Source organism: Vigna radiata, chromosome 6, assembly GCF_000741045.1.
Source record: "Vigna radiata var. radiata cultivar VC1973A chromosome 6, Vradiata_ver6, whole genome shotgun sequence".
NCBI lineage: Eukaryota > Viridiplantae > Streptophyta > Magnoliopsida > Fabales > Fabaceae > Vigna > Vigna radiata.
In genome coordinates this window covers 36,547,269-36,570,792 of record NC_028356.1, presented here as the reverse complement: position 1 = coordinate 36,570,792, position 23,524 = coordinate 36,547,269, and the positions used below count along the sequence as shown (strand labels likewise).

Genomic DNA, 23,524 nt, shown 5'->3' with positions numbered 1-23,524 from the left:
TTAAATTTTGTTAACCGATAGTGTCTTAAAATTAATCATGAATCATCATTGCATAGATTCTTGATGCACAATCAAATGGTGATAAACATAGAAGTAAAGATTACATGACTCAAATTTGACACACAAACAAAAAATACATGCAAATACATACACACATGAACACTGGGGTGGTAAAATGCCCAGTCCGACCCATTTTTGGAATACCAAGTTTTGAGACTTGTTAGCTCTAACCAAAATGCACCATGTCCCATCTTGTGACGGGTTGACGAGTTAACAGGCCAGTTCGTCTAACCTGTTTCTTTTTAAGAAAAAAAATTATTTTCTTTGACTTGATTGTACTTGACTTCCAACTAAATTATTATTTACAAGAGAAAATATAAATGATAATACTTGCAGTAATATATGGAAATAAAAACCATATATTTATTGATGAAAATCAACTATTATGTATTTTGATTTCATTATTTATGTTAACTATTAATAAAGTTAAAGAAGAAAAAAAAAACACTGTTACGGGCCATAGGCCATTCCGTTTTACTTAATGTTGTTGGGGCCATAAGTCAATGGGCAACAACCCAACAGGTTGATGGACCAAACAAGTTGGGCTGATATGGGCTTTTAGGTTAATAATTTTGGGGCGACCCATGGGCCTAGGTCAAGTTAAGTTGGTATGGGTCGAAGGTTAAGCTTATTCAACTTGTGGCGTAGGTTGAGCCGAGTTGGCCTGGGCTAAATGTTGGGTTGAGTCGATCCTAGGCCAACGATTCAAACGAGATGGCTTTAAATTTATTCAGTCTTGATTAAAGATTGAGTCAAGTTGGTCCAAGTTGAAGGCTGAGTCAACTTCGTCTAAATATAAAGTTTAAACAGTTCTACATTAATTGAAGTTTGAATTCAGTTAATTCGAATGGAGTTCATTCAAATCGGTTGAGGTCAAATCGATTCAAATTATGTCAAGGTCGAATCCATTTGAATAAATCAATGTTGAGCCAACTAAAATCGAATCATCTTAGATCAGTTTTAACTTGAGTAAAAATCAACCTTGAGTAAAAATCAATGAGTTATATTGAATTGAAAATTGAATTATATTAAGTTAATTATAATTAATGATAAACAAGAGTTTACTCCAAAGTATAAATTAAATTTATTCAAGTAAAAATATTAAAAAAAATTTAATTATTTCATCTGAACTAATTATTTAAAGAATAAAGATAATTCAATTCAAATAATTTAATTATTATATATTTTACTTTTTTAAAATTGTTGAAATATGTAAGTGATGAGTAGTTAGCCTTATCATATTTCCCATTTATCAATATGATTAGAAAAAACGAAAAAATATATTTCGGAGGTTGATATTGGAAGATTTTTTTTTTAATTTTTTTTTCTGAAGAGCTATTGGAAAAAGAAAAAAACATCGATAGAAGGCATCAAAATTGTGAAAGCAAAACTCAAAAAGTTTGTAAACAAATCTTGGAAAGACCAAGGGTTTACGAACCAAAAGAAAGTGGAAGAATGAAAGTGAGTATATAAAAGATGTTTGTAAAAAGAAATTATTCAGAGACAATGAATCTAATCTACTAAGTCAGTTGGATGCTAAAATTTTTTACAGGATCATGAATTTTCTTATTTGTTATTTTATTTTTCAATTTATAGATCTACTGCATAAGTTTTTGCCAAATTATATACATTTGTCAGTTAGACTCTTAAATTACAATTATAAATTAAAAAATAGGTTTTCAAAGTTAGTTTCGGAAGATTTAAAACTGTATTAAGAGAACATTTACACCAAATTCATCATGCACTCATCACAAAAATTTACATCGTAAAAAGTTTACTTGCTTTTTTTTTTTTCAATTATAAGATTTTTTCCCCATATAATTTCGTACAAACTAAATCATTTAATCTAAAAATTGAAAAATATTAGATAACAAAAACTAAACAAAAAAGAACTAATGTTTCGTAAATCATTAACTTACCCGCCAAATCCTTCTGACAACCTGTTTCCCGCCTAAACTTAAACAGTAGAGAAGTAGAGAGGCAGAGTATGCACATCTCATCTCATATTGTGAAATCTGAAGTAAATGACAGAAAAAATGGTCTCTGCATCAAACCCTAACCCTAAAACTAAAAATGTTTACCACATCGGTGGTCTGCAAGTAGAATTTCCTTACCAACCATATGGGTCTCAATTTGCCTTTATGGGTAGAGTGATCTCTACCCTCAACCAGGCTCGGAGAGAAGGCCACTGTCACGCGTTGCTCGAGTCTCCCACTGGCACCGGCAAGTCCCTTTCGCTTCTCTGTTCATCTCTCGCTTGGCAGCAACACTATAAATCTAAACAAGACCCCCTCAATCCCCTCCCGGAGGCAACCACCGATCCTCTGGCTTATGGCGGCGGATTTGTTGTCGAGGAGCTTTCACTATCTTCCGGTATGCTAATTACCTAGTCTAATGGGCCATATTTTTTATTTACTTTTCGTTCTCCTCACCAAATTCTCCTGCTTTTAGCATCAGAAAACCCGGACCGTACGCAAACTGAGGCCAACAACAAGAAGCAGAAGAAAAAGGAAGCACCGACTATTTATTACGCTTCGTATGTTTTTTTTACCTTTATCGTTTGAATCCCTTTTGCTTGTTGCATTGGTAATTCATTGTATAAAATTATTATTTTTATTTAATTATTATCGTAGTTTCACTTAACCAGCACTGGTATGTATTTTAGACATGTTTATGTTAGATTGAATGGCTCCATTCCAGAGTTTCCTTGTCATACGGGTATGATCGTTTATCTGGCTAATTTTTTACTCTATTGTACAAGGAGAACGCACTCACAGATTTCTCAAGTGGTTCACGAATTGCGTAAAACTGCATACAGGGTACCAATGGCTGTGTTGGTAGGTTGAGTCCATTTATTTTCTTACCTCGTTTGATTTGTTTGGTATTTTCCCTCTCAAGTAATTCACCTTTTGATTTTATTTTTTAACCAAAATTAATGGAGCTACTGTAAAATATCATATCTTTTGATATCATTCCGGAGAATGTGATTATTCAGCATTTCTCCAGACTGAAGCATTTTTAATTTCATTGTTTTTCTTAAATTTTTTTTTAATATTTAATGATAAGCTATATTTTCTTTTTGTTTGTGAAGCATGTTATATATTATATGTTAGTTTTAAAGCATTGCTGATGAGATACTAATCAACACCCAACTTGTATGTTATGGATTTTTGTTTAGCAAAGGTTTTAGCAAAAGTCAGTATGCATTTTTGCCGTTGATACTTATTATTGGATATGCAAAAAGATATGTTACATTCAGTAAAGTAATATGAATTTAAATATTTTTCCCTCATTTATTTGGCAGGCGTCGCGGAAACATTACTGCACAAATAAAAGTATAATTGGCAAAGAGAATATCAATGAAGAATGGTGCTTTTTACCTTGACATTTTTTACTTTATGAGAATCTCTTTTCCCTCTTCCATCTTGGTACTGATATTTTTCATAAAATGTTTTCAGTAAACTATTATTGAAAGATGAGGCAACAGGGTGTCCAGAATTCAAGTGAGTGTATGCTCTTCCACGCATGCTTCCTCTCTATCTTTTATGTTGCTCTTGAAGTAACCAAAATGAGAAAATTACAATCTATGCAGAAATGCTCATAAAGTCAAAGGTCATCCATCCCTTCAGAAAGGAGGATGCAATGAGGTGCATGACATAGAAGATCTAGTAAAAGTTGGTCAATTGGTCAAAGGTTTGGCCTTTTACTGTTATATTGGAGTTTTGTTTATTTCTTTTGAAGTCTATGCGAAGCTTTGTAACGTACAAGTTTTTTGCTGTCTCCACTTTCAGGGTGCTCTTATTATGCTGCTCGTTCTATGTCAGATGATGCACAATTGGTATTTTGTCCTTATAACTATATCATTAATCCAGTCATCCGGGCAGCAATGGATGTGGATATCAAAGGCGCCATAGTGATTCTTGATGAAGCTCAGTGAGTTGCTGTCCTCTTTCTATTTAGTTTCCAAATCAATCAAACAGTTATAGGAGTCCAGTTAAATCGAATAGGCTTTATTTTATTTTTTAAGATAGTACATAGGTTCTAGTTGTCTATCACACGCCATCTGTTGTATTGTATGCAAGCGAATGCAGAACTGAAAGACAACTTTGTATGGTTTGGTTGTAATTTATTCCTGTTTTTGTCTATGAAATGGCCCTCACATACTTGCCCTTTGCAGTAATATAGAGGACATTGCTCGTGATGCTGGAAGTGTGGATATTGAAGAGGATGTTTTGGATAGTATGCTACGAACCTTACTCTTTTATTTTCACTGTCACTAATAATTGAGACTTACTTTCGTGGTCACTACTAATGATGCTTAACTACTTGACTATACCTTTGAAAGAACTACAAATGGAACTCCAGCAACTTTGTTCAATTAATACTGCAATTTACCAACCACTATATGAAATGACACAGGTAATAGGATTAGATACTGGGTTTGAAATGTTTGACTAATAAATTTATCCTCAGTGACTGTATATATTCAATGTGTGCTGTATTTGTATAGGGCCTTACTAGTTGGATGGAACAGAAGAAAAACAAGCTCGAAAAACGTGATTTTCACCACTATGTATCGTAGTAAGTTAAAGATTTTGCCATTTTGTATGCCTCTATTCGTTATTATTTTGTAAATGCAGTTTTTGCTTTATAATTTGGTTCTTGAGGCAGTAAAATTGTTTTGCTTTAGATTTGATATGATATGCGACTAGTAGTTGATTGGGATTTCAATAATCATGCTGAATCAATGGGTATTGGTAAAGGGAGACTCCACTTGGGTTGGGATAATACTGTTAACTGTGATCTTTTTGCATGTTACATTATTTCTACTCTTAATAAGGTACATGCGCTTTTTTTCCCAAGTGAATCTCCATTGGTTTAATTTGATCAGGAGATTATATATTATTCTTTTGAACCCATTTCGCGTGTTGATAAGAATTGATCTCGTCAACTTTTAAAAATCTGTTTTATTGTCTCCATTCACGTATGACATCTACTATTGGAGAGCTGAAGTGTTGCTTTAAGCTCTATGAACTTTTTTGTGTTTACATTATTTTTCCTCTGTTGTAGTTGAATTGATATTTTTAAAAAAATTATTTAACTGATGTGTCTTTTGTTAGCTAAAATAAATCACATGACATGTGAGCTAATCTGAGATTTAATAACACAAGCTTCCTATATGTATGTATAGTTGGACTGGTGATAATGCTTTAGGAGAGCTTGAAGAAGCAAATATTTCGAAGCAGTGCTTCCCTATCTTGCTGGAATGTGCTACCAAGGTATCCCATGTGTTGGCATTTGTATTTATTCTTATGGTTGCGTGCCATTCATCTACTTGATAATTTGTTCAAGGTATCCCATTTGTTGGCATTTGTATTTATTCTTATGGTTGCTAGCCATTCATCTACTTGATAATTTGTTCAAGGCAATCAAAGTTGCTACAGACTTGGAGACAGATGAACCGCATATAAGTGGCGCGGCAGTGATAACATTGGAAGGTTTGGGTTTATGGTTTTAATTTATTTGGAACTATATTCAGTTACCGACTTAGCTCAAAATATTCATAACTACCAATGCTATTTATTGATCTCATTTTAGGCTTATTCTCGTCGCTAACTTATTTCTTCTCAAGAAATGGATCTCACATGTTGGATTACCAGCTTGCTCTTCAGCGACGTGTTAGAAAAGATACTGGTAAGTGGTTGCCATTTTAGACTAACAATAATATGGGGCAGAACTGCGAATGACATGGTTGCTGTCCATACACAAGCGAATGGGAAATGGGTTGGAAACCTTTTGGTTAGTCTTTGAAAATTTTAGGAGTCTCTAATTTAAAATATTATAGAATCTAAATTAACAAATTGAAATCATTTATGCGGAGGAAACAATTTAAAGATTTACTTTAAACATGAAAGATTAAATTGTTTTTAATCTTTGGATCCTGAAACAGTTGGTGCTAGAGTGCTACAGATATTTACTGTTTTCAGACCTTGAAAAGGAGACATGAAATGAGATACACGATAGTGTACATTTATTTTGCGAACTGAAGTCATATGAGGATCCTTTTCCTTGTAAAATTGGTCGACCAATCACAGGTTGATTAATCAAGGGCATTGTAAAGGGTTCCAATAACTAGTATATAACTATATATTTTATGTTCATGCTGGAGTTATTACTGCATTACTACAATTAACCTTCATTGGTTCTGCCAGGAAGAGCTACTGGAAACTGGACATGCACTTTTAGTTTATGGTGTTTGAATCCAGCAGTTGTGTTTAGAGATGTTGCTGATCTTTCTTTATCAATTATCTTGACTTCGGGGTAAGTACAATGGGTACCTAATGACCAACCAAGACCCAGTTTATAATTGGTTCAGAACAGATTTCTTTTTGTATTTTTTTCTCATGATTCAAGAATGCATCTCAAAATTTATTTCTTAGCAATGTGTCCCTATTAATAAGTACCATTTTCGGAGTCTGGGGAAAATTCCTACGGAGCCAGTGGGCTGGTTGGGATTTTATAGCCTGACCTAGACTGATAATATAAGCATATAATTATGACTGGGCCTGTATTCCTTTGGATCTGGGTGGGTGGGGAGTCACGCAGCATAATTTTTTTTTTCAGTTTTTGGCAGAATTAACTGGAATATCTAGACTAATTTTCTTAGAAGCATCTCTGTTGGAATACATGTTTTGTATTCCAGTAATGTATTCATGTCTCATATATTATGTTAAAATCTCCTAAATTAACTTGGCATCGTTTTGGTAAAACTGTGTCTTTTGTCAATTTCCCTCCTATTCAGATCTTCACATTTCATTGTAATGTCTGTAGATATACCCAATTATATGTCTGGGTTATAGAAATAGCCTTTTCACTGTTATAGTCTGTAAAATGCATTTGTGAGATATAGTACAATGGAGGCATTGCTACCACAAGCCTTCATGTAAAGGTAAACTGATAAGGACTTGAGTTTAATAGTGTGCCTAAATTCCACATTGAGTAATATGCATGTTTGATCGAATATTTTATTATTTGGTTCTATCTTCATAGTAGTTAGCTCGAGTGTGGGTTCCTTAAGTGCTTATCATAAACTTTCACCAAATAATTCATAATTGATATATGTATGTGTGCCTATGGCGTACAATTTTTTATTGCTAAGATGAGGCGAGTCTGTAATTTGTTGTTTTTAATTTCCATGACACTCTGCATGTTAGGACCAAGAATTGTTGAGAACGAGCTTAGTTCTCATTGCATCTTTACTGCCTCACATCCTTGTAGTATCTTTTACATACTTATTTTGGTATTTCAGAACACTGTCACCGTTGGCATCCTTTACTTCTGAGCTTGGAGTTCATTTTGAAACTACTCTAGAAGCTCCTCATGTAATTGATGTTGACTCACAGGTCTTTGCTACTTGTCCACTTGTCCTGTTAGCCCTATAAGTGCTAGTTCAACAAGTTATAACTTAAAACCTCTTGAGTATAGGTGTGGCCTGCTGTAATCTCCACTGGTCCTGACAATTATCCTTTGAATGCAAGCTATAAAACTGCAGATGGATATGCATTCCAGGTATGTTTGCTCTCAACATATTTTTCAGAATATGTTATTCTTGCATTTAGAATACGTCTGGTTATCATTAGTTATGATTTAGGATGCAGTTGGAAAATCTTTAGAGGAAATCTTCAAGATTGTTCCAGGCGGATGCCTTGTGTTCTTTCCAAGTTATAAATTGATGGACAAATTACGCAACCGCTGGTCTGAAACAGGTCAATGGTCTCGACTAAATGCGGAAAAGCCTCTTTTTGTCGGTGAGTTATCCTTATTTTCCAAATGCTTGTTGTACACTAGGATCAAGAAGAGTTTCTGTTGATATGTCTGCTTTTACCTTTTGCTATCTATTTTTCCTACAATGAAAATGTTTAAGTAGAGAGAAAATTACTCTGGTATTTATATCTATGGAAATCATCGCTTGTAACTGTGTGATCAATATGCATGGGTACTCTTATTTATAATGAAGAAAAGATACAATAATAAGGAACAAAATAAATACCTATCAATTAGAAATATTTGGTAAGTACACGTGGAACCACTAGAGGAACATGTTGAACGGTAGAAGAAAAGAAAGCAGTATTTTCAATGAAAGTAACATCAGCAGAGAGTAGAAACCGTTTAAGTTGTGGAGTGGAACATTTGAAGCCTTTCTAGATGTAGGAGTAACCAAGAAAGGTACATTTGAGGGATTTTTCAAATAACTTATCTTTACTTGGAGTGAAATCATGGACGAAACATGTAATTTAAAAGACACATAAGGAATAGGATGAAAGTCTTGTTTAATATTCAAGACAGAATAAGGAATCCGATTGTTTAGAACAATAAGGCACGTGGTTAATCATATTGGTGGTGGTAAGAGTGACATCTTCCCAAAAACATTGTGGGACATTACAATAAAGGGTACGAGGTGTCCACCAAGTGACAGTTTTTGTGTTAAACAACTCTGTTTTGTGGTGATGAAGAAATCTGTATGACTTTAGAAGATAGTAAACTTGGAAGGACAAATATTCTTTTGAAGTTGTAAAATTTTAATGGACTAGCCAAACTGATGTTAGATTAGATTTTGGAAAAATTGACAACATCAGATTTTTCATTTCAAACGCCCATGTATAATAAGAAATATAATCTATACAGGGAACAAAGTAAAAATATTCCAATGTTGAACAGGCCTGTTCTGCATCCAATTTCCTTGATTATTGGCAGAAACTTTTGTGATTTTGGTTGTCAAGTTGGCAGCACGACCTTGTCCTTGAAACCACCATTGACAACACAAGTGGCGTGGTTGGCTGTACTGGTGGGCTTTTCAAACGGAATGAGGGTAACATTGGTGAAAGACACAACAGAGTCAGTATTTGGGAATAGCCATTAAAAACACCAAAACGTTTAATCCAGAAAATGGAGTCACAAATAGCTAAATATAGTGATGAACACGAATAGCCATGGAGCAACTGTGTGCAACCAAACAACAATCAAAAATCAAACAGCCATGAAACAAAGTCACCGCATGTGAAGGAACAAGTCCGAATGGTTGCTGGATTTCCAAAATATGAGGTCCTGAATTACATGCACCAGAGAGTGGGAATGCATGGGGCTGTTAGGCGGTAGGCTGGGGACAGAACTGGTAGTTGGAGGGTGCGGCGGACTGGACAATGGAGGAGACACTGTGTTGGATACATAGGGAAATGGAAGGAAAAAAATAGAAATCTTATTGCTTGTAATTGTGTGATCTCTTATTTATATAGAAGTAAAAGAATCAATATCTAATAATAATGGGAAGTATTTGATCATATCTCTCTCCTTATTTATAATCAAATAACAAATGATATGTTTAGCAACATCTTAAGATGACTTTGTTGTCCTGGCAAATTTTTTGGTTGTATTAAGAATTTGAATTATGTTTGTGGTTGATTTGTAGAACCAAGAGGAGGAAGCCAAGATGATTTTGAATTGGTATTAAAGGGGTATTATGATTCAATTCATCACGAAAAAAGACCAGCGCGGGGAAGGAACAGAAGGATTAAGACAATAGATCTAAATCATGTGCATGCAGTTGATTCCCTACCGAATTCTAGAAAAAGAGGAGCAGCTTTACTTGGTGTTTGTCGAGGAAAGGTGCGTCAGAATTTTACTATTATCTAATTATTTTAGATGCTGCTTTTTCTGGTAACAATTGTGGAATGGGTAATTTTATTTTTTCTATTCTTTAGTAGCTACAGTTATATTTCTTATAGTTTTTCCTTTGATAGGACTATTTTTTTTTTGTGAGAATGAGAGAAACAAATATTAACTAGATTTTACCATGAGTGATTCAGATTTAAATCATTCTAGGTCATGTGAAAAAGTCACATCACAATTTTAAACGATTATTTGTGATTTTAGAAGTCTTTAATTTGGATTTAGAATTGTATGATCAAGATTTGTTTCTGATTCCTAAAATCCTCCTTTTACCATGACTCATGTATGTATAAATAGAGAAAAGGAGAGATGTAATTATTATCGCTGAATTTACTCCCTTTATTGTCTTTCTGTATATACAATTTTATTTATCCAACCCTTACATTAAAATTTATCTAAGTATATTTTGATCATGTCTATAATTTGTCACATTTTTATACTTTATTTAATCAATTTAATTTAAAATATCATACTTTTTAAAAGTATAGGTAAATTTTGTCTACAAGAATTAGTAATCACACCATTTCTCTAAAATCTGGTATGTTCAATGGTTGAATTAATAAAAGTTAATATTTGCCAAGAGTTACTGGAGTATTGCTAGCTGACAACTATTGAGGTGTGTGAAGTCAAGATTCGATTTAAGGCCCTTGTAATCAACTGTGGAAAACTTATGCGTATTATGGCAAGCTGAAACCTTCTGCTGCAATAGACTATTACTAAAATATATTTATGAAAACAAATATTATAATGGAATAAAAATAACAAGTTTTACGTACCCAGTTTGCACGATTAAAAGAAATCTACAGCCATACACTGTTTAATTATTAGTATTCACTTTTGTAGTCACCCATTTTACACTTTATTGTTAACAGGTAGACATTTTTTCTATAAAATTTTGATAAAGCATCCGTCAATCTAAATCTACCATCTACAAGTGGTCATATTGATCATAATGCTGTATTTTTCCGCAAGTTCTCTGCTATATAAAATAATTCAAGGCTCAGCATATATTGGCACTCAACTCAATTGCTTATTCATACTTCATGCTCTTTACTCTAATTGTCATATCTTCCAGCAACTATAACCTTATGTCATTAGGTGAAATTGATTACATGGATCGATCACCTGACATCATTGTGCTTGGTCAAAAAACAAATTGAGGAGTAAAATTCACTATGGAGTCATTTTTAATAATTTTCTCCACGTGTCCTTTGTCTCTCTCATTCCCTTTTTACAAGTTAAAAAACCATACAATTTTCTCTTTTCACTAGAGCCTCATATTGAAACCGCCTTAGTTGAATTTATATCGTCTTCTTGAATATGTACCACTCCAATATCTCCTCATATACATTCATTTTGTGTGTCCATACATTCATCTTAAATATTTTCATGTTTGGTAGAGGCTCTACCATACCCCGAAAGAAAGGATGCTGAAAATTGTGTATTTGAGCTACACAACAAAGTCCATTTTATATAAGTTGATGACAATAAATACATGAGATGATATGCTTATAAATCACATTCTAGTAAATGTCATTCTAATAAATGCCATTCTAATAAGGCATTCATGTACTTGTGAAGATCGTAATGAAATAAGGAAGCAAATAAAAAATATAAAAGTAGAATAATTCTTAAGAGATGCCTAAGACACTCTAAAATATTTAGATAAAATCTTTAGATATTTCTTATCTTTTATAGCATTGCTGTTATTTAAAATGTTTTAATCTGTGTAGATGATAATTTCCTTAAGATTTATGAATTCAATTTTCCTTTAGCATAGTTATTTGTGTGTATGACCTCATTATTACAAGCTTGTGTTTATTTGATCAAACATAGAATAATGCCTATATTGCAGGTTTCTGAAGGAATTGATTTCTCTGATGATAATGCTAGAGTAGTTGTATCCTTTTATCTACTTATAATTGATTGTTTCACCATTCTGTGGGGAAGAGATCTTATCTACCATGTGACTATAGTATATTTTTGTGAGGATTGAAAGTAGGTATGCTCTGAGATTATCAAGATGAAGATTAATAAATATGGTTGTGAAATTGAACCAGTTCAAGGTAGCCTATAGTTATAATGAGTTTGATCACACAGACATTTGTCTAATAACCAGTGTAAATGTTAACTATGAATTGTTCGTCCTTCACAATCTCAGATTATTGTTGGTATTCCATTTCCAAATATGTAAGACTCCTTTCTTTTCTCCTATTAGTTTTGAAGGAATCATGTTCGAGAATAAAATTTTCTGATTGTCTGATTTATTAAACTATCAGAAATGATATTCAAGTTTCATTGAAGAAGAAATATAATGACACCTACAAATCATTCAAAAGTCTATTGAGTGGAAATGAGTGGTACTGCCACCAAGCATTCCGAGCTTTAAATCAAGCTGCAGGTAAGGCTTAAATCCATTTAAACCAAAGCTGATTGTTTTTCAAATTTTTATACTGATTTCCTTTTATTTTCTGCAGGGCGCTGTATACGTCATAAATTTGATTATGGAGCAATTATCCTATTGGGTATGAACTGCGTTCTACTTTGGTTCTCTTCCTCTTTATACGTTGTTTCTCTCCTTTTGAATTTAGAATTTTAAAAACCGAGTTTCATATTTGAAAGGGAGGTTGGAAATTTTTTCGGTTTTCTAGAGTATGCAAAATATTACACTGGTGGTTGCTTTGCCCGAGTTTACAGCTGTAAAACTATTTTCTTTTTCATCAGTTGCTTTGGAACTAATTCCTTTAAGCATACTTTGAATGTTGGTAGATGCTACCATTGGAAAATATTTTCCTATGGAATGTAAAACTTATCTAGAGTCGTGACAGTTATTCCTATGGGGCAACCATAAAACGGCTGTTCTGTCTTATGAGCTACTAATTTTTGTGTAGACTATAATAATCTGGCGTTTCCCACTGTGTTCTGGTAGACCGTTGCTCTGTAGTTTATTCTTGGGCTAGGGTTTATGTTAACACTGTTCTTTGTATAACTATCAACTCTACACTTCCAACCCAATTTTCTATCATAATTGGTGTAATTATTCTTATGGAGTTAGATGAACGTTTTCAAGAAGAAAGAAATAGGGCATTCATTTCAAAGTGGATAAGAAGACCGTTGAAATCATATGACAGCTTTGATTTGTCATTGGAGGGATTAAAGTCTTTCTTTGAGAATGCTAAGGTACATTGCATGTTAGTTTATTATAATTACGATCTTCTTCAAGGTTTAGTGGTAAGAGAATTATCCATGCATGGTCAACTTGCTGCAGGAACACTATGGCATAAATACAGTGCATGCCACACAGAGTTTGGATATAAATGGGGATGATGTCCATAAGAAGGATCAGAATGCATGTTCCACAAGAAAAAATAATCAGAAGCTGAACAAGTCTGATAATGGAGATGGGAGAGAAACAACAATGATCGAGAATAGCATTTCTTCACCCACCCTAACCTCTCAAGATCTTGTTGAGTGTGAGCCATCAGCTCGAAAGAATAGTAGCACTTACAGTTGTAAATATCTCCCACAGTACCTTACAAAGACAGATCCAAGGTATCTCTCTGTTTCCATCATTTTGTTGAAATTTGTATGATTCTTATTTTTAGTAACTAAACGTCTAAACTTAATGATAAACACATCTGTTTTGAAGAATTGGGGCAGTTAAATCCTTCTTTGACCTCCAATATCAAATCTCAGACATTCAAGGGAGGGATATTAATCTTCTCTTTAGTACAAACTGAAATACAGAACATCCAGCTAATTCTTTGATTGTTTATTTAACAAATAAAATTTTCCTTTCGTGTTGTGAACTAATCTTCCAGCATATGTAGCGGTATGATTGAGTTAGCCAAACTGTCAGGGGTCTTATATTAAAACTCATGGTACTGGTGTAATTTTTCTCTTTTCGATGGATAAATGAAGAAGGCACCAGTTGACCTGGATGAACTATTTTCCTTTTTAAATTTAAATGGGAAAGGTAGATAATTTAAATGGGCTGTTCCCTTATGTTTGTGCATCTTTCTATTTTGTTTTGGGTGGGTTCATTCAGGGTTTTCAATTATGTAATACAGGATCTGTTAAGTTCCTAGATAGATGAAACCTGGAAAAATCCACTGCAACCACCTATACTCACTGTGTATAACTATTATCATTGATTCTGGGCACAAATACAGTATGAGAGCAGCCAAGGGACAATGTTCCCTCCACACAGGATGCCAAAGATCCTGTCAACCCTTCTCCAAACTATCAAAAACGTCCCTGCATACAAAGACCCCCCAACTATATATAGAAAGTCTCACCCAACCTAACAACCCAACTACCAACTACTTCTCTTTATGTTTCCTCTTAACATTTACATATCCTAACAGGATCACCTTTATCTTCTACGAAAGATACATCTAGACATTCATTTCTATGCCATCAAATAGCAAGATCTAAACATAAATATATTTTTCAATTTTTTTACATTATGAAGCATCATCAGTGTAGTTACTTGTTGGCAAATGTAATCCTTGCAGGTTCACCGCAATCATGCACGAGGAAACTTCCGTTGTCAAGGAAACCCCTTGTATAGACGTTGACTATGGTCCCAGTAGCCCTCGTTACTCCAAAGATGACAACTCTGGTTCCTTCATAACTGAGGCCCCTGCTCAAATTCCAGATCACGAGTCAAGTCTTTCAATGTCTTTGAATACTGGAAGCAAAAATTCTTCAAGGGCTCAGTCTTCAATTACAGTTACTCCTAAAAGGAGTGTAATTACAAATGATATTCCAGAAATGGAAAGTGTTAATTCTTACCATCATAAAAGGATGAGGCCCACAGTCACTCCTTATATAAACCTTGAAGAAGAAAACTTTATTGCACCTTGTGCCAGTCCTCCTCTTACACGGTCCAGAAAGAGCTCTGTAGTTGTTAGAGAGATAACTCAGGGAAGTGAATATGATTTTGAGAGGGTTTTGAAGTCAAATTCTCCTCCATTACTGATAAGCAATATACCCGGTTCATGTTCACCAACTGCTCCTCCACTAGACCAAAGATTATTGATATTTTGTTCAGTCTGCAAAAGTCCATTAGGCCGACCTGAGAACCATCTATATCTTAGGTGCTCGATGATTTCATCATCAAAAGTTCATCTAAGGTCCCTTTTGAAACAGAGGCTGAGAACTTGCAATACTGATACTTCAAAGAGTATTCCAGTTCTCATTACTGATTCTTTATTTGTTGATCAACGAATTTGCACTAGAATACCCAAAAGTGCACCAGAGCACAGTATTTGGTGTCCAGAAGATGGGTGTGTTTTCAGCACCATTTTCTGCCCCTTTTGCAGTAACGTTAGGAATTTGCTAGGAGTTCAGATCATGGCTACCGACTCATCAAATGTTCAGTTGCTTGACAAGGTAACTTTCCACCAGGATCAGGCAACCTTGTTTCATTTATGCATGAATATTAATATCCTTATTTGCATTGTACTTTGCTGTTCCAGTTCCAGCTGTGTCAATTTTGTCTGCCAGTGTGTTCTTTGTATATTTCTCTAACATTTCTTTTCCAGATATTGTTTTACTTTGATTCATTGGAAGTGAAGAGCAGTGAGGAATCAGGGAGCATTGATTCAGGAAACGGGGTAAGATTAAGCCACATGGTTTGTTAGTCTTTTCCATGAAGATAACACTATTAAATAGTATTTTTATTTTTTGCTTTTTTTTGTGATAGTGGCCACTTTGTTTCTAGCATAATTCCAAAGGCAAATTTTATGACGGGAACAATATTTGAAACAGGAATCTAAAACCTCCCCAAACACTATCTCTTATGTATACTTCTGAAATTGTTCTTCATGCATGTTGAATTACAATTTATAAATGATCTATATATTCCTGACACTTTATGAAAACATCTCCTGAATTCGTACAGGATTTGTTGCCGGTTAATGACTCTGGTGAGAATAAAATTACTGTCTTGAATTCTATTGAAAAATATTCTTATCTTCACCGACCAGGGAATGCAGAAGTTTGGAAGACTGGGAAATCAAAGGTAAGAATTCAAGTAATGCTTCATGCATATTCTTTTGTTGAAAAATACTTGTCTTAGAGCTGTCTTGTTTATAAATGATGCAGCAAAGACTAAGAGGCTTGCGATGTGCAGCAAACCAAAAGCCAGTAAGATTGGATTTGTGACGCAGTTTTGGTAACCGTGTTAAGAACACAAATTGACCTGAGTATGGTGATTTTTCAAGAATTGAATCAAAGAATGTGTTGTTTGACATCAATCACATTTAGTGTAATTAAATTTTCTACGTGAGTATATTTTTATTCTTTTGAATTTAATTGAGTAGATACCGAAAGTAGGGAAACCAGTCATTCTGGGCCTTCCATTTCTCACTGATTATCATTTGAGTCAAATACTTAATTGACCCGAATCAGTACCGTTTTCAATTTTTTTCTTCGTGTCGGGGAAGTATCTATAATTTATTTAAGTAGTTTTTTGTTATTGATAGTTATTGATGAGCTAATTTTCTATGGAGTATTATTTTTTGCACGAAGTACTAGTGTTGATGATGGTTTAATTACTTTGGAATTTTCAGGATTAATTTTTTTTTGCCCGTCTTCAAGGTCTGCCTCCATCGCTCACCACCCGCAAATGACCCGGATACTAAGTAGGAACTATGTCTCGGTGATATCGGAATATCTCATAGTCACTGCCGCGATAACAATGACCCGAAATGTAGTGGTGCTTCTGAAGAGTAAGTTATAAAACTCTAAATTCTAAATCTTAAACCCTCTTTACAATTTAGGAGATGATTTCTAGTTACATGTGTGGCTCAACTGAGTTTTTCTGTAAAGCATTTCTAACAATACCATCCTGTCTGTACGTGGAACTATGTTCGAATATTTAATTGCAGTGTGTATGCTTTAGCTTCCACAATTCCAAGTAAAGAAGCTCCTCTTTTTCTAGAGTTATGTAAAGAATCTACATGAACATGATTTAGATAAATTCGAAATCCTCTTTCTGTGAATTGAATCATAATACCCCAATGCAGTTCAAAATCACCATAGCTTCCTCCTCTTGGCTCTAATGGTGCTCTATACTTACATCAGGCCATACCTACATTCAAGAGATAACATTTTGAACAAGCAGTTACAGGGCCGAAAAGAATAATGAATTTTAACGATAATGAATGACTAAATCAACATCAATTACACGAGGAGCTTTTAACAAGTTTCAAGTGGACTCCAAGCTCCAAAGTACGTCATTATGACTGCTCTGAAATGCTAAAGTACGTAAATGATACTAGAAGGAAAGAGGCTATATTATAAGCATTGTTCTAACTTTAAAACTATTCTTTTCCGGAGCTGGCTTCAAAAGTCATAAAACATCACAATTGAATAATAGACACTATTTTGAATGTCTTACAATTTTGAGGTTCTTATTCAGTTAGTATTCAAAATATAAATATGAGTAAATATAAAGTATTCAGTTAAACAAATTTAGGGTATTATTAGCATGAGCACGACCATGTTGCATTTGGATATGTTTGTCCTGATTTCATACAACAAACTTTGAAACTGAGTAGGAAAATTATCGAATTGGACTGTGATCTTCATTGTAATTGTAGATATGGACACTATTTAACTAATATTGGTTTCACCTAAAAAATGTTTAGGATTTCATATATGACTAAATTAGCGAGACAGGGTTACACTGTTTATTAAATAATATTAAAAATGAGTTAGACTATTGATTAACTTTCACCCAAACATTACCAAAATCTTTTTATTTTGAGAATACATTATTAAAGTCGATGTTTAAGTCCTTTTTAATATTTTGAAGAACAAGATGATTTTATTGAATTTTTTGAACTTTTAAAATTACGTGAACACATCGATTTCCGTTAAAATACTTTTTTTTCCAGACATAAAAGTGACGAAAAGAGCATATATTATATAACATTTTTCAGAATTTGGTCATTTGGGCTTAAGTCTTTTATTCACAATTTCTTTTCCAACTTTTCTCTTACATATAATTTTGGTATCTAATAATTTATTTGTTTTTCACTAATAAAATAACTCTTTTTTCTCCCAGATCAATTTCTATTTTGGGTTCGGTCCCTAATATGTTATTTAAAAAAGTTTATTTCACTGTGCAGAACATACTTAAATTAGTTTTAGGCCTCAGCCTTAATCTTTGCCTTTCCCAAATATCTTAATAAAGAAGTGGAAGAATAGTAGTGGTTTCTTTCAAAAAGTTCAACGAAATGACCAGAGAAGTTAACGAAATTAAAGCCCGATGGCAAGTACATCCCAAAACAAGCAAAGGAAATCCAGAGTGATTCTCTAGCCTCTAAGAATTTCATAGCACTTAGATAGTTGAATTTATTGCTAATTGTAGTCGACAGAAAAAGAGAACTGATTTTCTGACTTGTACTAGTAAAACTGCAAAAGACATGAGACTCAATACTTATGTTCTTGCTCTTTTCAAAAGGAGGCGCAACGAAAAAAAGCCAAGAGCAAAAGTTTGCCAAAACCATCCTATTGCATTGGAAGGATCTACCCTTTGAGCCAGGTGCCAAGCATAAATGGCCTCAGCAATATGTGCAGTTGTAGCCAGAAGAAACACCAGCCTTGTCACCAACATTGATCGAAAGACAAATAGACATGTAGCTCTGAGAAAGAACAAGATCCCTATGTCAGGTAAGAAAGCACCGCAAAAGAGTGAGATCATTCCAATGACGCAAAACAACCAGGCGAATATCGTGGGTCCATCCAGAGTCGCTCTTTTCCTCTGTTGCCAGTAAGATATGGTCAGAGCCATCCCCTCACGTGAGGAAACCATGGGAACATAGCCAATCTCCTGTTTGGCTTTGAGATAGGAGAAATAATGGGTGACCCCCACCTGTCGAAAAAACGAACACGGAAATCATGACAACCTGAGGAGGTTCTACCTATTAATTAGAGGAAAGGATAGACTAACTGAAGAACCTTGTGTACTTCACTGGGAAGAATGAACGGCTGCGGAAGCCACCACCGATTGAGCAATGGATATAGGATTGTATAAACAGCGGAGCAAATCCTACCAAGAGCAAGAGCCCGATCCACAGTTAGGGTAGTCTGTGGTAGCTCATAATCTAAACTCCTAAGTAGAGGCTGTAGGAATTCAAAAGAATTGACCGGTGAACCTGAGAAAATAAGACGTGTCAGGAGAAACAGCAAAAAAGAAAGAAAGAAAAGGATGATGGATTACCATCAGATATAAAGTAGGCCTGGCCAGCAGCTACACGGCGTTTTGCCTGGCTGGGAATGTCATCAAGAAGTCCCATGCTGGCCAATATAAGAGCAAGGACAAGGTTATCCACAAAAAGCCAATCTGATTTTACAGTTTGGTCGCCAATTCTGAACAAAAGGAGACCCATCTTTGCCATGGTTACGATCCTTGGAAGATGCCTGTCTTCGGCCGGACCATAGATTGCAGCCGGACGAAGAGCACAGGTATAAAGATTTCCGGATTTGTTCCTGTAGGAGGAAAAAGTAGTTACTAGTGTAGGAAAGAGGGGTCAAAAGAATTAAATACATACATACATACTTGAGAGGGCGGGCATTGTTCTTTAGAACCAACTGCTCAGCGATTGATTTACTACGGCCATATGGATCGGCATGTTGATCAATTGGGAAATAAGGCAATGTCTCATTCCCGTTGATGATCTGTTGACCACCGAAAACAACATTGTATGTGCTACAGTAGACAAGCCTCGTGATGCCGAGGTCGAGACAAGCGTCGAGAACATGGCAGGTCCCATTTATGTTGACTTCATCAACACGACCAAACTGAAGCATCTCTTTACCTGACATTCCAAAGGCCGCAAGGTGGAAAACACAATCGGCACCGCGGAGGGCCTTTTCCACGTCTTCTTTGCGGCGAACGTCACCTGTGCAGAGAAATAGAAAGTTAGGTTTAGGTTGTGGAGTTAAAAAAGTAAGAAAAAATGGAAATTGAAAAGGGAACCTTGGATGCAGAGGACTCCCTTATCGTGGAGAGCAAGGGAAAAAGGAGAAGAGGGGCGGAGGTCAAATGCTCGAACCTCTCTGGCATCTCTTCGGATGAGCTCCAAGCAGAGAGCAGAGCCTACGAATCCGAGTCCACCCGTCACCACAAAGGTCTTCCCCTCTATCCCTTCCGTCTCGCTCAACTGCATTCTTCTATTCTCTTTTTTAGATCTTGCCTTCCGACCTCTCAGCTCTCCAGATTCCCCTTCCCCCAATTTATCACATCTATTCTATACACATCGGAAACTCACTTTTCCTTTTAAAACAAAATAATAAACTCTATTTTACTCACTAAACTCAGATCCTACGTGGCATAGCATTTTTCTTTTAATTTTTTAATTGTTTTACTCACTTAGCATAGTTGACTTCTGTTGAGATGTGTTTGGTTCACTTGGCTCGACTCAGGTCTGAAACCCTAAACTCTAAAAATCTAAAATCCTGAAACCCTTAAATATTGAAATCTATATTCCTTAAACCCTAAAATCCTTAAATTCCGAAATATTGAAACCCCAAAAGGTCGAAGCCCGGTAACCTGAAAGTCCGAAAGACTGAAATGTCTAATTTCTTAAACCCTAAAATCCTAAACTTTCTGACACTTTGAAACCCGAAATAGTTATTACAAATTATTGTTATGTTTAAAAATATAAGTTTAAAAGACATTAAACTGTTGTTGTTAATATATATTAAATTATTATTGTGAATATATATTCAATTGCCATTAATATATATATATATATATATATATATATATATATAAAATAAGTTGTTTGTGTTAATATAAATTAAATTGTTATGGTTAATTTGTGTTAAATTGTTGTGGTTAATAGATATTAAATTCTTGTAGTTAATATATATTAAATTCGTGTAGTTAATATATATGTTGTGAATGGAATTTTATGATCTATATTTTAAGTATGAAAATTTAATGATTATAAGATAATTCATAATTTTTAGGTGATAAGAATACGAGAGGCTTTAATTATTGAGAGGCATTGTGGCGAATATCTCTCAAACTAATGGAACTATGCGGAAGATTCTTAGTCAGATGATGTAGTATTAATGAACTTTAATATAAAATTTTAATTAAAATCTTGGTTTTCTAAAAATTGATGAACGAATTAATTGATTCATTAAATAGTTATATTTATTGTGATTGATTTATCCTTATTTTTATTGTTAGTGATGACTACGATCTCCAAAATAAATTATGTGGGATGTATATTATATTGAGGAATAAAATTTACAATTTTGGAGAGAATATTTTTAAGTTTTTGAAGAATTTTTGCTTTCTAACGCATGTGTCAATTTATGCAACGGAGATCAACTTATAATAGTCTCATTTTTAATCTATTTGAATTTTTAAATAAGTTTAAGAAACATGTTTTAAATTGTATTCTATAATTAATAATATTTTATTAAATTAAATATATTTTAAATTCTTAAACTTTTATCTAAAATTAAAATTATTTATATTTCAAATTTTGATATATTTTGATCTTTAATTATTAAAAATGGAATGGATATAGTTTTCATAAACTAATTGTCCTAAAAATTTGTTGACATATTTAAGTTTAGTTGTTAATATGAAATATTGTTTAACAAACTAAAAATAATAACATTATTAGATTAAAATGCATCAAAATTTGAGATAAAGACAAATTTTAATTTTGTATCCAAGTTGTTAGATTAAAAATATATTTAACTTTATTTTATTTTATGTATTTATTTTGAGGCACTAATGTAGTGTCAGAAAAAGAAAAGAATAATAATTAATTAACTTCCTTTTCTTCAACCTCATCCTCTTTTATGCCAATTTTGTTGATTAGATTGACCTCCATCACCATGATTGTTTCATCTATCTCTTCCTCTATCTTGAGTGTCCTAATATAGAACATTTTCTCCTCTTTAATTGACACATTTGTTTAGAATGTTGTTCAATTTTCTTCTTCTTTTGTTGCAGGTGTGTTTCAAGAGAACCAACATACTCTCCAATGAAGAGCATTGACAAGTCTTTTAACTCTTTAATTGCACATATAACATTCTTGAAGTTGTCAATCAATGACCTTAAGATCTTTTCCATTAGTAAGCCATATATCAATGTCTTTTTTATTTCCACTGAGTTGGTTCACCATGATTTCAAGATATACTTAGAAATCTTTGTCTCCTTCGTCATCGTGCTCTCCAACTCGCTCATGTCTCGGTCACCTCTCTTCTACGTCTTCTTCAAAATATCTCATGTTTTGAAGTTTTAGCACTTTTTATCTTCTCATAGTCGAACTCAACAACTAACATATACATGTTTTGTCCTTCCTTCCTACATGTTGCTTTCAATGCATTATTATAGGCTATTGTTATACCTACAATATTTTCTGGATCTAAGAAACAACTTTTACTAACTTTTCTTACAAACAAAATCTCAACTAAAACAATTTTTATTTTTTTCATTACTTTTAACTTAATTTATTTCAATACAAAATAATTTTTAAAATATAAATTCAACTTATAAATTAATTTAATTTTTTTAACTAATAAAGTCAAGTATTTTGCCTGAATATATATTTTTCTAGTGTTTTCTTATTTATTCGGGAAGTTTAAGTGTTTTCCTATGGGCAGAAAATTAAGGGGAAATGGTGATCTTTATGTTGGAATATTTCATATGCATCTCTTTAAATCTTTTACAGGAGATCCTCCTGAACCAGAGGAACATCCACCATTTGGTTTAGTATGTCAAATTTATCTCCCTTGGAAGGACCCCCCATTTTAGAATATCATATATCATGTTTTTTTATATGTACCTTTGCTCCCTTCAACAACAATGCTGCCAGCTAGTAGAACCTGTATGTCTGATCCCAAGGTGTCATTGAAAGAGAAATGTTGTTTTCACATATAGAAGAAATAAAATAGATTAGGGATAGAGAGGGTTCTGTTTGTCAACCAGCATGATATTGATGTAATCCTCCATGTCATCGACATATTCCCTCAGCTTCATGAGAACAATGAACAAATAAGAAAGAGACAGTAACGGAGAAGTCAATTTTCACTTCATTTTCCTGGTAACTAGTAAATTATAATATAATGTCAAATTTTTACAGAAGATAATCATATTGGATCAGAAATGTTCAAAGATCATAACCTAAAGTTGCCAACCACGTGATTTGACAAACTCCCTTACATTCAATTCATCCGCCTTAGAAACATATTGGCCAAGTCCCCAACATTTCAAAAAATAAGAGAGTTTGTTACAAAGGTTTGAAATAACATGCATCTTTAATCCCGTATGTAACAGCTTTTGAGCCCTTAAAATATAAGGGGTCTTGTTGATTGCCGAAAGCTGGAACTTGGCAAATACAGCATTGAAAGACTAGTTTGTCTCCCCTAGTTCCAAAAGTGCTCAATGTCAAGGTTGGATCGGAAGCAAATGTTGATCTTGGGTGATGACTTTGTTCCCAGTTTCGAGTAGAAGTAGATAATGACGACAGAGCGTCACCACTGATGGTTATCAGGAGCAGTGTATTGATGCGTTTATCCGTTGGTGGATTCAATTGTGGTTTGGTAGCAAATGACAATTGACATTGGTAATCTTTTTCGTATTTTTTCTGTTTCGGGAGTGATAGCAGAGAGGCATGGAAGTTAATAATGGGTTTGGTTTGCCTGAAGGGTTATTGTGACTCGTTTTTGGGGAGGTTTGACAAGGTTCCAAGCA

At 33.9% G+C, this 23,524-nt stretch overlaps 2 protein-coding genes across 10 annotated transcripts; one reads left to right on the top strand and one right to left on the bottom strand.

Moving 5' to 3' along the window:
* The first annotated feature begins 1,919 nt into the window (after nucleotides 1-1,919).
* LOC106764640 (Fanconi anemia group J protein homolog) lies at nucleotides 1,920-21,852 on the top strand. 9 transcript variants are annotated; one of them, XM_014648948.2, is made up of 29 exons: nucleotides 1,925-2,433; nucleotides 2,512-2,596; nucleotides 2,822-2,897; nucleotides 3,365-3,429; nucleotides 3,519-3,563; nucleotides 3,653-3,753; nucleotides 3,852-3,993; nucleotides 4,238-4,299; nucleotides 4,406-4,479; nucleotides 4,571-4,641; nucleotides 5,252-5,339; nucleotides 5,486-5,558; nucleotides 5,659-5,754; nucleotides 6,273-6,381; nucleotides 7,370-7,463; nucleotides 7,546-7,629; nucleotides 7,712-7,868; nucleotides 9,527-9,723; nucleotides 11,642-11,686; nucleotides 11,948-11,976; nucleotides 12,066-12,187; nucleotides 12,264-12,311; nucleotides 12,842-12,966; nucleotides 13,055-13,338; nucleotides 14,304-15,183; nucleotides 15,336-15,407; nucleotides 15,695-15,814; nucleotides 15,898-15,998; nucleotides 16,365-16,705. In XM_014648948.2, the coding sequence occupies exons 1-28, from the start codon at nucleotides 2,085-2,087 to the stop codon at nucleotides 15,955-15,957; spliced, it is 3,753 nt and encodes a 1,250-aa protein (XP_014504434.2). In that variant the 5' UTR covers nucleotides 1,925-2,084; the 3' UTR covers nucleotides 15,958-15,998; nucleotides 16,365-16,705. The 9 variants fall into 9 exon arrangements, 4 of the variants coding, with proteins under 4 accessions (XP_022638315.1, XP_014504436.2, XP_014504434.2 ...); XR_002668352.1 differs by adding an exon at nucleotides 21,782-21,852 and having other exon boundaries at nucleotides 1,926-2,433; nucleotides 15,898-16,523; XR_002668351.1 differs by having other exon boundaries at nucleotides 1,926-2,433; nucleotides 15,898-16,523; nucleotides 16,683-16,946.
* LOC106764641 (short-chain dehydrogenase/reductase family 42E member 1) lies at nucleotides 17,996-20,137 on the bottom strand. The gene is made up of 5 exons (XM_014648951.2): nucleotides 19,781-20,137; nucleotides 19,361-19,703; nucleotides 19,022-19,290; nucleotides 18,760-18,956; nucleotides 17,996-18,673 (listed from the first exon to the last, which is right to left on the bottom strand). The coding sequence occupies exons 1-5, from the start codon at nucleotides 19,968-19,970 to the stop codon at nucleotides 18,239-18,241; spliced, it is 1,434 nt and encodes a 477-aa protein (XP_014504437.1). The 5' UTR covers nucleotides 19,971-20,137; the 3' UTR covers nucleotides 17,996-18,238.
* Nucleotides 21,853-23,524: the final 1,672 nt, after the last annotated feature.